Source organism: Chiloscyllium plagiosum, unplaced genomic scaffold (assembly GCF_037043375.1).
Source record: "Chiloscyllium plagiosum isolate Xiang-an unplaced genomic scaffold, Cpla_swu_hap1 HiC_scaffold_32, whole genome shotgun sequence".
NCBI classification, from domain to species: Eukaryota; Metazoa; Chordata; class Chondrichthyes; order Orectolobiformes; family Hemiscylliidae; genus Chiloscyllium; species Chiloscyllium plagiosum.
This window is the reverse complement of record NW_028270170.1, coordinates 7,137,722-7,150,876: the sequence shown is the minus strand read 5'-3', so window position 1 is coordinate 7,150,876 and position 13,155 is coordinate 7,137,722. Positions and strand designations below refer to the sequence as shown.

The 13,155-nt window shown below is 38.5% G+C and overlaps 1 protein-coding gene across 1 annotated transcript in view; it reads right to left on the bottom strand.

The window, feature by feature from the left end:
* LOC122539626 (rho GTPase-activating protein 23-like) overlaps nucleotides 1-13,155 on the bottom strand; it is a 285,601-nt gene that overhangs the window by 108,597 nt on the left and 163,849 nt on the right. The window contains exons 9-11 of the mRNA XM_043674624.2: nucleotides 5,955-6,116; nucleotides 2,627-2,738; nucleotides 771-828 (exon numbers count right to left, since the gene is read on the bottom strand). Of these exons, the coding sequence (XP_043530559.2) occupies nucleotides 771-828; nucleotides 2,627-2,738; nucleotides 5,955-6,116 (332 nt within the window). The remainder of the gene's footprint in view (nucleotides 1-770; nucleotides 829-2,626; nucleotides 2,739-5,954; nucleotides 6,117-13,155) is intronic.

Below are 13,155 nucleotides of genomic sequence, written 5' to 3'. Positions count from 1 at the left end.
CCTCACTCACATACACAATCTGAGTGAGTTAATTCCTCTTTCAACCAGGCAACCAGTTCCCTAGGCAGTCCCTCACTCACTCACCCAGCCAACACCAGCCTCCATCCATAATCAGTCGGTCCCTTACTTAACCATCTTCCCTGTCAGCCAGTCAATCCCTCATTCACCTCACCCACGCAATTCGTTCTGATTTGTCTCTCAATCACTATCTACCCTGCACTCCCTAATCCTGACAGCGTGCCAATACTCTTCCCTCACTTGACAGCCAGTTAGACTTTCTCCTCCCATTTCCAAATCTGACCCACCCCATTTCTGCCAATCAACTCTCTCCCTTCCCCAAATGATGCTTTCCCCTTCCATGCCCAACAGATCTGTTATCATACACCTTCCCCTCAAGCCAATGTCTCCCAATGACATTCTTGAGGCTCCAGGCCTTAAGCGGAGTCAAATCTATCATGTTGAGATTTTTGCTGGACTCCAATCATGGACTACTTCTCTCGTGCAATTGTCGGATATCAGAAGATCAGAAGCAAATGTGGGACAGGACCAGCAAGATCTTATAGTTACATTTAATTGCATTTTGAACAATGGTTTGATGGGCCAAATAGGTCCCTTCAGTAGCTGTTGTGGCTTGCAAACTGCTTGTTGGACAAGCCTGAACAGGTCCTTTTGTACTTCATTAGTATGGAATATTATTAATATTAATATTATTGGTAAATAGAGTGAGTCACTCATTTTTCTTCATTCTCATTTCTAAAGTCGACTCTTACCCCATCCGTGAAAAAGCTCCTCAGCAGCTTCAGACTAGGAACCCTTTTCGGCAATTTCCTATTAAAAATGAACAAGATCTTGACTAGGATCATAATATATCAGATCTGCATCCAATAATCATAGTTTTAAGTCATAATCATATTCTATGATTAAGTCTATTTTTGATTGCTGTTTTAAAACAGGTATACATTGTAATCAAATAAAATGTTTTGGAGCTCACAAAAATATTTAAGATATGCTTACACACAGGATTTAGTGGTGAGATCTAGTTTGAAAGGTGAGCATTAACTTTTTTGTCCTAGGGTTTCTTATTTAAGAAAAGATATATTTTCATTGGAGACACTTCAGAAAAGGTGCTTGGGGATCATCCCTGGTTTGGAGGGATTGTTTTAGGAGTAAAAAGTTGAAATTCTACTCACGCTGGTTTAGAAGAATGAGTGGTGAGCTCATTGAAGTATATAGGATTCCTAAGGGCCTTGACAGGGTAAATGCTAGGAGGTGGTTTCCCTCATGGGAGAGTCTAGGACTAGATGGCATAGACTCAGCATAAAGGAGTGTCAATTTAAGACTGAGATGATTAGATTAGATTACTTACAGTGTGGAAACAGGCCCTTCGGCCCAACAAGTCCACACTGACCTCTGAAGAGCAACCCACCCATTCCCATTCCCCTATATTTACCCCTTCACCTAACACTACAGGCAATTTAGCATGGCCAATTCACCTAACCTGCACATTTTTGGACTGTGGGACGAAACCGGAGCACCCGGAGTAAACCCAAACAGATATGGGGAGAATGTGCAAACTCCACACAGACTCAGGTGGGAATTGAACCCGGGTCTCTGGCGCGGTGAGGCAGCAGTGCTAACTACTGTGCCACCATGCCGCCCATTATATTAGATTAGATTACTTACAGTGTGAAAACAGGCCCTTTGGCCCAACAAGTCCACACCAACCCGCCGAAGCGCAACCCACCCATACATTTACCCCTTCACCTAACACTACGGGCAATTTAGCATGGCCAATTCACCTGACCTGTACATCTTTGGACTGTGGGAGGAAACCGGAGCACCTGGAGGAAACCCATGCAGACACGAGGAGAATGTGCAAGCTCCACACAGTCAATCGCCTGAGGCGGGAATTGAACCCGGGTCTCTAGCGCTGTGAGGCAGCAGTGCTAACCAGTGAGCCACCAATGAAGAGGAATTTCTTCTCTGAGGGTTGAATGTCTTTGGAACTCCTTGCCATAGAAATCTGTGGGGGCAGAGTCCTTGCGTATATTTAAGGCTGAGATAGATTCTTGATCAGTAGCGAAATCAAGTTTATGGGGAAAAGGTAGGAAAATGAATTGAAAGAATGTTGGATCAGTCATTATCCTATTGAATTGCAAAACGACCACTGTGTATGCAGTTCAGGAGTACTTTAGTTGTACCCAGCAACTAAAACATCATCGAGCCAGATAGCCTGTACAAAATAGATAAGAAACTTTAAATATTAAGTTTCAGTGTTCAGGTTTGTTTCTTTAATGAGAGTTTGCAGTTACTAAATTCACTTACTTGGAATATAAACAATTGCTGATTTTCCACTTGTTCCAGGGGCACCCTTTCTCCACATTAATAATCATTACCATCAAGCAAATTTATAAAAGAAAGAAATAATTTGTCTAATGTATTTTCATATCATGTTTGTTACTTTATTTTCTAAATGACCCAGACACTCCTTATACAACAAAATATGTACTTTGTCAGCATTGGTTCAAGATGCTATGAATCTAATTATATTAAGAATGAATTCCTTAAAAATAAACTATATTTTATGCATAAATTCAAAAACCTAGCCGCAAAAGAGAAAGCTTACGAGTACACTTTTCCTTCATCCCGATACGTATTCAGTCCTTCATCGCAAGACTTTGACCTTTCTGTTGTTATGGCAAGAAGATAGGACGACCGTCGACTGGCTTTCATGTTGCCTAGAAGCAGTAATTATGAACATTAGAAAATAGGAACTATGAGTGGGAATAGGCCATTAAGCCCTCAAACCTGCTCTGCAGGTTAATCATAGCTGGTCTCACCTTGACCTCAACTCCACTTTCTTGCCCACACTACATAACCATGTAACTCATTATTAATTAAAAATCTATACATCTCCCCCTTAAATTTATTCAGTGCCCTAGCTTCCACCTCACTCTAGGGTAGTAAATTCTACAGATTCACAACTCGACAGCAAACATGTGCCAAGTGACCAAATGTTCTGGATAACCAAGAGGTCCACATAATCAACGTAAAACAGTCACTAAATAACAGAAACGTAATGCAGAGAGTATATACGTTACTATTATACTTATTTATAACATAAAGCACTGAAATAGTAATGCAACTTTGTCTTAAATAAATAAAATTAAAATAAATAAAATAAAATAAATAAAATTAATAAAACTTTCCAGTCGAGAGCATTCTCAGTAAATCGCAGCACTTGAGGAGAAACTGACACAAAACTGAATCAACTGTTGATAGCTGGACACAATAATGCAGCAAACTTTGCATTATTTGCATCATATAATTTTTGGCAGTTTACAGAGAATGCCAGTTCATAAGGTGCTGGTTAAAACAAAGTTTGCTGTCTTTCTTCATTATCTCAGTTTTATATCTACCACTCTTTAGCCTAAAACAATAACTTCTCATTCTCAATTACCCCACAAGGGGGAACATCCGCTCTTATGTCTACTCTGTCAATCCCTTTTAGCTTTTTATACACCACAATTAGATCTCTTCTCATCACTCTAAACTCAAGTATCGGCCTAAACTGCTCAATCCCTTCTCATAAGTCAAACATTTCATCTCTGAAATTAATCTTGTGAACCTTCTCTGAACTGCCTTCAATGCAATTACATCTAACTAAAACGATGCAGTATTACCAATGCTGTGCACAATTGCAACAACACTTCCCTATTTTTATTCTCCATTCCTTCAGCAATAAATGCCAAAATTCCATTTGCCCTCCTTATTACCAGCTGTACCTGCGCTGCTAGCTTTCTTAACTCATGCACAAGGACATCCAGATCCCTCAGCATTGAAGCATTTTGAAGTTTCTCTCCATTTAGATAATAAGTTTCCTTTCATTCTTCAGACCAAAATGGATAACCTCATTCTTATTTATGTTAAGCTCCATCTGCTAAATTTTGATCCATTCACATAACTAGCCTTATCCATTTATAAATTTCTTATTTCTTCACTGCAACCTACTTTTGTTATCTGTAAAGTTGGTTTATAGTACATCTAATATGTTAGGTAACTAAAAAAAACATTATGAACCCAGAAGAATGTTTACAGCATGAAATGCTAGCTTGTCTGTCACTACTTGAATGCCATGGCTGAAGCGCAATTACTAGTATTGTATGCACATTGGCATTTGCTACGAACTTGCTCATTCTTGGCGATGGATATTGGGTTGCAGTGTCATAGAAAACTTCAAAAAATGTAATACTGATTGTCAAACAGTTGTACTAATCAAAACCAATTTTGGCCTATTCTTGGCTCCGTGGGTTTTATTTATTTTTTCACCATGCTAACCCACCTAAACCGCACATCCCTGGACACTATGGAGCAATTCTTAGAATGGCTAATCCACCCAAACTGTACATCTTTGGACTGTGGGGGAAAAGCCCGTGCAGACACAGGGATATGTAAATTCCCACAGACAGTCACCAAAGGGTGGAATTAAACCCAGATCCCTGGCATTGTGAGATGCAGTACTAACCACTGTGCCTGTATTGAATAAGCGATTGGTATTTAAAGACTGATAATGCACTGGGAGCAGATGGGACTCATCCAAGGATATTGAAGAAAATAAGAGTTATGTTGTGTTATGTTATGCCCTTACTCAAAAAAAATGTTCTAAGATTAAGCCCAGCAAATATGGACCTGGCAGCTTAACTCAGTAGTGGGGAAACATCGAGAAGCAATAACATGATACAGAATTAATAGTCATGTAGACAAATGCCAGTTAATTCAGAAGAGAAAGCATGGATCTGTTAATGGATTTGTTAACTAAATTGCTGGAGCATTTCTTGAAGTTGCAGAGAAAGTTGGTGAAGGCAACACTGTTGATGCGCATACATGTGCTTTCATAAGGCATTTGATACAGTGCCGCACACAATCTTGAGGGAAGTTGTAGCTCATGGAATAAAAGGGACATAACAACATGGATACAAAATTGGTCAGAAACAGTTATGATTGATAGGTATTTTCAAACTGGACCAAGGCTTGCAGTGGAGATCCCTCAGGATCAGTATTGGATCTCTTTCTTTTCCTGATATATATTAATGATCTAGCCCTTGAGGTGTATGGAACAATGTCAAAATTTTCAGATAACAGAAAATTTGAAAGCCTTGTGTACTACGAGGAGGACACTGAAAAACCTCAAAATACATTGACGTGTTTGGACAGTTGGTGGATAGGTGACAGATTATGGAGTGCAATGTGAAGAAATGTGAGGTGATACAGTTTGATAAAACGTGTATGGAGGGACAGTGTAAATAAAGGGTACTATACTAAAAGCTGTGCAAGAGCCGAGAGACAGAACAGGTGGAGAGTGTGGTTAATAAAGCATAGGCTTTTTTAATAATGTCATTGAATATAAGAACAGGGGGTTTATACTGATCCTATGTAAGACAGATCTTTAGCTTGAGCATTGTGTATAGTTCTAGGTGAAATACTTTGGAGAGAGAATAGAAGAGATTTAGGAGAATGATTCCAGGGATGAGAAACTTCAGGTGTGGCGATAGACTGGAGATATTAGGACTGTTTTCCTTGGAGAATAAGGCTAAGAGATGTGATTGAAGCTTTCAAAAATCATATTCATCTCAACAGGGGAGTCAGGGAAAAACTAAATGAAAAAAAAATCAATCTTCTGATGCAAAATTGAGTCAGACCATCATGTACCAAAAATCTTTTAAATTTTCACAGGTCCCTCCCACGTTTGGACTATACTTTAATACAGTTTTTATACAAACATTTTTTGAAAGAGAGAAGGCAAGCATTTTACAATCAGACTATTATACACTTAAAATGTCCTATTGTCTATGATAGTTCTTTATCCACTGAGAAACAGTTTGTTAAAGTATTATATCATGCCGATTCATTGTCTTTTGTAAAACATTAGCAAAATTAGTAAAAATAAAACTCACTGCAATCCTGAGAGAAATGACGTGAGTGAACAGGGGGAAAGGTGAAAGTTGGAGAAGCAGGACTAGTAATGATTGTTGGAGCAAACTTCTGACCACTTGAAACAACAGATGAAGCAGGGATATGACCTGCTGCCAGGTCAATACTTGGGCTTGTTGGCTCATCTGTGGAGAGAAAGAGATGGAGGCATAAAACAATTAGTCATCAACTGCACTGCATAATGAAATATTTCATAATATTACTGAAAAGATAGGAATAAGAATATTATTGACTGATTTTATACACTAAATATTGGCTTACATTTCTATAATCATTTTCAGAACATCATGAGTGAAAGTGCTTTACAGCCAGTGAAGTACATACAGTTATAAGCAGTGTAACTCATTTAAAATCAACTCTGATCAAATCAAACCCCACTCAAGGCAATTATTGTCCATACACATAACCATTACTATGCACTTCCAATCTTATGGTAAAATTTGAAGCTGATCAATAAAACTAAAATATTTCTGGTGTAAACTGAATAAATGGGTTTACCAAACTTAGTTGTGTAACCTACAAAGCAGTAGAATTTAAAGAGTTTTTGGCCAAAGTCAATTTTCACTCCAAAATAATTTGTGGAACCAATGACTGTTTTTAATCAAAGCCTCTGCCAATTTGAAACAATGTAATTATTTAATACATTATTGCATGAATAAAACTGCAAATCAATTTGTTCAATTTTTCTAACGCTTTGAAACATTTATCAACCAAAATAATATGCCTGGCAACCATCTGCTTAAATTTGTGTATCAACATTTTTGCCATTTCCTCACATAAAACAGCATTACAACACAGGTAACTGAAGCATTGCTTTCTTATGCTGTGTGTTGTACCCACACAAGAAAGAATTTTTCTCATCCTGATCAGATATACATAGAAAATTAACAGAACAAAAACCTGATTGAGATTGATAATCATAAACGCCTCATTGAGCAGAGATTATGTACACAGTAAGTTCATAGTTACTCCCACAAAAGAATAAAGCTATCAAATTTCTCAGTACAGAAAGAAGCAATCTTAAATAAAACTTCCCATAGCTTTGTACATTCATTGGTATCACATTTATCCAACATTCCATCAAGAACTGCAATTCATTGATGTCCTTTCGGGGAGGAAACTGCCATCCTTACCTGGTCTGGCCTATACGCGACTGCAAACACACAGCAATGAGGTTGACACTCAACTGCTTTCTGGACAATTAGGGATGGCTAATAAATGCTGGCCTGGCCAGTGATGCCCACATCCCGCGAATGAATTAAAATAACAGTCTTGTTTCAATCATTTCTTGCGCAAAAATCTTCCATATTAGAACAAACACGTGCATAATATTAACCTTGCTTCATTTCCATTGCAATTTTTCAACTGATTATTCCCATTCATTGATTCCCTATCAGAGCAAATAGTCTTTCATTAATTATTCTATCAACATACCTTATTACTTTAAAAGCTCTTTTACATATTCGCGTAACTTTCTCTGTTCCAGTGCAAATAGTTGCAGAATCTTAACTAAAGATTAATAATGCTGCAGATTTAAAAAATAATAAGGCAACTGGAGATAGACATTATACGTATGGCACCTGGAGTTACATATTCCTTTCTAGGTATAGGTATAGTTCTGGCAAAATAAAAGAAAAACATTCTAATAAAACAAAGGTCCAATTTAATTTTAAAATATTCGAATTCTCTAAGTTTTGAAGAATTTAAGGTAATCTCATTGAATCTATCGAAATACTTAGAGATAGACAGAGTGGATGCAATTAAGATTTTTCCCTTGGTTGGGGAATATAGAACCAAGAAGCACAATTTAAAGACAGTTGCAATTTAGGTTGAAGAGGAGTGGAACTTTTTTTTCAACTCAGAGGGTTGTGATCAATAGAATGAAAGCTGTTGAAGCTCAGTCTTATAAATATATTTAAGACATTGATGGATTTCTGAGTGCCAGTGGTGTACCGCATTTTGGGAATAAGGTAAGTAAAAGGCATTGAAGTGTTTGATCAGCCATGATCATATCATATAGTAGGGCAGGCTTAACAGTCAAATGTCCTTCCTACTCCTGCTTTTACTGAACAACAATTACAAAGAAAACTCCAGGGTTGAGGATATTGTTTCTTCTCATCCAGAGACTAGAGCCCTGAATACCTGTGGAGTTCTCCCAATCCCCTGCTGGAGGAAGCTAGCAGATTTCTCAGAGAAGCAGTGCTATCTGCTAGGAATTCAAGAAGGGCCTGTGCCCGAAACGTCGAATCTCCTGTTCCCTGGATGCTGCCTGACCTGCTGTGCTGTTCCAGCAATAAAGTTTCAGCTAGGAATTACAACTGTTCCAGAAACTTTGAGCCCTTTTGTTAGGTATAGACTCCAAAACTGTTCAGCTTCATGTTTTCTGTGGATATAATTCAGTGACATAAGGGTGACATTTTATATCACAGAATATGAAACACTTCTAAATTACAAAGAGAATGTGTTTTAGGTGTTCTTTTTGTGGCTTTCTGCTGTTCCTTTTCTCTTCCAAGCAGAGAATCCTCTCAGGAAGTTCATTTTGTAACTATCCTGTTTATTTCAGGATAATTTCACAATTCTGAAATTAACACAAAAGACTTTTTTGAAGCTAGTCTGTAGTAAAAATTCCATAAGTAGATTCTATTTTACAGTGAAAGGCAGCAACCTAGTGTTAATGAGGTACTACTGTATAAGCTTTATTTAGTTGCTTGTGTAACCTATCTTTTCTTATACAGTGCACATTTGAAAGCAGGCTTTGGTGAGGTACAGAAGATATGTACTTGAATGTTTTTGAGAATAAGGAATAATAGCTTACATGGATAAATAGGAGAATTTCAGGCTATTTTCCTCGGAGCAGAGACGATTAAAAGGAAACTTGACAGAGGTGTTTCAAATTATGAAAAGTTTGAGTAGAGCAAATAAAGAGGAACTGATCACCAACAGTTCAATCATTGGGGAACAAATATTTAAGGTAATTACAAAACAAAATAAATGGCATGAAGAAAAACTTCTTTATGCATCAAATAATTAGGTTTGGGAATTCACTGATGGGGTAGTGGTTGCAGATTCAATGGTAATCTTCAAAAGGGAAATGGATAAACGCTTGGAAGGGAAAATTGAAGGGATTAAAAGAATCAGCAGGATAATGGGACGATTGGGATTTATCTTTTGAAGAGTCAGTGCAGCTTCAACGCTGTTTTGATACACTGGTCTTGCCTTTAGTCCAGCTTCCATTTTGTCTTCTAGTCCCAAGCAACGTTTGCATAGTTATATATCTGTTAAGCAAGATATATAATTCACTGACCCTCATTTCTTGGAGAATTTATGGCAAAACTTAAATGGGCCAGAAATCCACATAATCCAGCAGAGAACTGGCTGGCAGACAAGAAACAAAGAGCAAGTCATTTTCCGAGTGGCAGCCAGTGGTTAGTGGACTACTGCAAGGAACAGTGTTTGGATAGTCACACATATATACACGTGATTTAGATAAGGTAATATCACCAAATTAGTAGATGACACAAATCTGGATGGGAGGGTGAACTGCGAGGAGGATGCAGAAATATTTTACTACAACTTGTACAAGTTGAGTGAGTCAGCAAATACATGACGGATGAAGTACAATGTGGATAAATGTGAGGTTATCCGCTTTGGTAGCAAAAACCAAATTTGAATGGCGATAGATTGGGAAAGAGAGCTAGAATGGGTCCTGGGTGTCCTTGAGCATCAGTTGTTGAAAGTAAGCATACAGCTGCAGCAGGTGGGGCAGATGGCAAATAGTAAGTTGACCTTCACAGCAAGATGATTTAAGTACAGGACCACAGATGTCTTACTGTAATTGTGCAAATTGCAATTTTGTAAGACTACACCTCTAATACTGTGTAGTGTTGGTCCCCTTAAAGGAGGAAGGATGTTCTAGCTATGGTGAGAATGCAACCAAGGTTTACCAGACTGACTCCTGGAATAACAGGACAGATGGAGAAACAGAGACTGGATGGGTTAGGACTACATTCACTGGAGTTAAGAAAGATAATAGGGAATCTCATAGAAACTCTTACGATTCTAACAGGACTAGACATGATAAATACAGAAAGGATGTTCCTGATCAGCAGGCAATCCAGAATCAGGGATCACAGTCCAAGGATACAGGATAGGCCATTTGGGATTGAAATAAGGAAAATAAATCTTCATCCAGAGTGGTGTGCTGTGGAATTCTCTGCCACAGAAAGTGGTTGAGGCTAAAACATTGAATATTTTCAAGGAGATAGATAGATATTGTTCTCAGGATTTAAAGGGATCATAGGTATGGGGCGAAAACAGGAACCAGTTACTAAGTTGGCAGATTCATAATGACCGGTACAGTAGGCGCGAAGGGCGGAATGGCCTACTCCTGTTCTTATCTAGTATGCCCCTATAATGTCCTCTTTTTCCAAGTTCAGGCTGTAGTCCTAAAGCTGGCCATTATTCAAACTGGCTGGGGCTCTAGGGTTGGACCTCCTCCCAGATGGTTCAGAAGTTTTGCCCAAAAAAAACTAATGCCTTGATTGTAAAAGGCCAGTACAGCATCCAGTTTTTATTGGTGAGCTGCCAAACAACCTAGTATGGGAGATATTCAACCATTCTGCATGATCTCTTCTAGTCCTAAGAAAGAAAGTATTTGCAGAGATGTACATTTGTTTAGAAAGCTAAATCATCTTCTCATCCTTACTTACAGTTATAGATTCATACAGCTCAGAAACTGACCCTTTGGTCTAACTAGCCCATACTGAACAGAACCCCATCTGCCTGCTTCTGGCCCATATCCCTCCCAACCATCTTGGAGGATTTATGACAGAACTTAATGGACCAGAAATCCACATAATCCAGTCATATTGTGAACAGTCCCAGATAGATTCACTAATTTTGCACCCATTAGGTCATTGCTTTGAATGGTGAAATGTGAATAACAAAATAAATACAGGCGCTATTACTTCCCTACTGTTTGCTAACTTGTCATCCTTAATAGCAACATAAGAATATTAATATTATGAATGGGTAAGATCCCAGACAGGAATTATCAGAAGAGTTAGGAAGGCAAAGAAAACATGTGTTTTAAAAATAGGATAAGATAAAGCAAAGCATAATTGATTATAAAGAAAATGTTGGACTGTTTTGGTACGTCGTAAGAGTCTTTAACAAGTGATGGAGTGAAGAAATTGTATTTATGTTATCTGTAATAAATGTAATTCATCATAGAAGAATGTGAAGTGCTTTACCACATGATCTTTTTGTGCTGAAATTCAACATTATTTCAGACACAATGGAAGCTACTGTATATCATGGTCTTGAAACAATGGTGTAATTGTTCGCAATAGCTCAGACAGTAAATGAACAAATACAGACCTATTCTATCCAATCTTGCTTCATAGCTAAAATCTCCCATACAGGCAGCATCCTGATAAATCTTTTCTGAATCCTCACCAAAGCAACCACATCCTTCTGGTAGTGGGGTGACCAGATCTGTACACAATATTCCAAGCGTGCCCGAACTAAAGTTCTTTAAAACTGCAACATAACTAGTTTATCTTTATATTCAATGCCCCTTCTTATGAAGGCAAGCATGCCATAGTCCTACTTTACTACCTTATCTACCTGCACTGCCATCTTCAGTGATTTGTAGACCTGCACATCCAGATCCCTCTGCATATCAATATCCTAAGAGTTCTGTCAATCACTGTATAATTTCCACCTGTACTTGACCTTCCAAAATGCATCACCTTATACCTGTCTGGATTAAACTATTTGCCAGTTTTCTGCTCATGTCTCCAACTGCTGTATCCACTGACAATTCTCCATTAACCTTTGTATCATCCAGAAATTTATTAATTAGACCAGCTACATTTTCCTCCAAATCTTTATTTCTGATCCTTATCTTTATCATGAGCAGAAAAGGAGAAAGTGAGGACTGCAGATGCTGGAGATCAGAGCTGAAAATGTATTGCTGGAAAAGCGCAGCAGGTCAGGCAGCATCCAAGGAACAGGAGAATCAACGTTTCGGGCATAAGCCTTGAAGAAGGGCTTATGCCCGAAACGTCGATTCTCCTGTTCCTTGGATGCTGCCTGACCTGCATGAGCAGAAAAGGTCTCAGCACTGATCCCTGTGGAACATCACTAGTCACACTCTCCATCCAGAAAAGCATCCTTCCACCACTACTTTTGGTCTCCTATGACTAAGCCAGTTATGTATCCATCTTGTCAGCTTACCCCGATACCAGGTGACTTCACCTTTTGTGCCAGTCTGCCATAAGGAACCTTGCCAAAGGCTTTACTTCAAGTCCATGTAGACAACAAACACTTTTTCCTCATCAATCATCTTTGTTACTCCTCAAAAACTCAATCAAGTTAGTGAGGCATGATCTCCGCCACACGAAACCATGCTCTGTATTGCTAATAAGTCCATTTTCTTCTAAATGTACAGATCTTGTCCCAGAGAATCTTTTCCAATAATTTCCCTCCCACTGATGAGGCTTACAGGCCTGCAATTTCCTGGGTTATCACTGCAACTCTTCTTAAACAATGGGACAATATTGGCTATTCTCCAGTTCTCTAGGACCTCACTTGTGGCCAAAAAGGATACAAAGATGTCTATCACTGTTCCAGCAATTTATTCTCAATTCCCTCAATGCTCTGGAATAGATCCCATCATGACACAGGAACTTATCTACCTTAATAAGTTTTAAGACACACAACACCTCTTCCTTTTCAATGGCAACTTGGGTTAGAAAGTTGGCACTCCCTTCCCTGAGATCATCCTCCACCAATTCTCTGTTTGGTGAATACTGACACAAAGTAGTCATTTAGGACCCTACCTGCCTCTTCTGGCTCCACACATAGATTTCCTTAACTGTCCTTGAGTAGACTAAACCTTTGCCTGCCTACCCTCTTGCTTTCTATCTATGTATAAAAAGCCTTTGAATTCTTCTTAAGCCTATTTGCTGATGACTTTTCATGACCACTTATCACCCTTCTAATTCCTTGTTTAAGTTCTTTCCTACTTTCCTTGTATACTTTGTCAGTTCCCACCCTCCTAGGCCTTACATACACTTCATTTTTGATCAAGGTCATAACATATCAGGTCACCCAAGATTCATGTAACTTCCCATATCTATCCTATATTCGCACATGAAC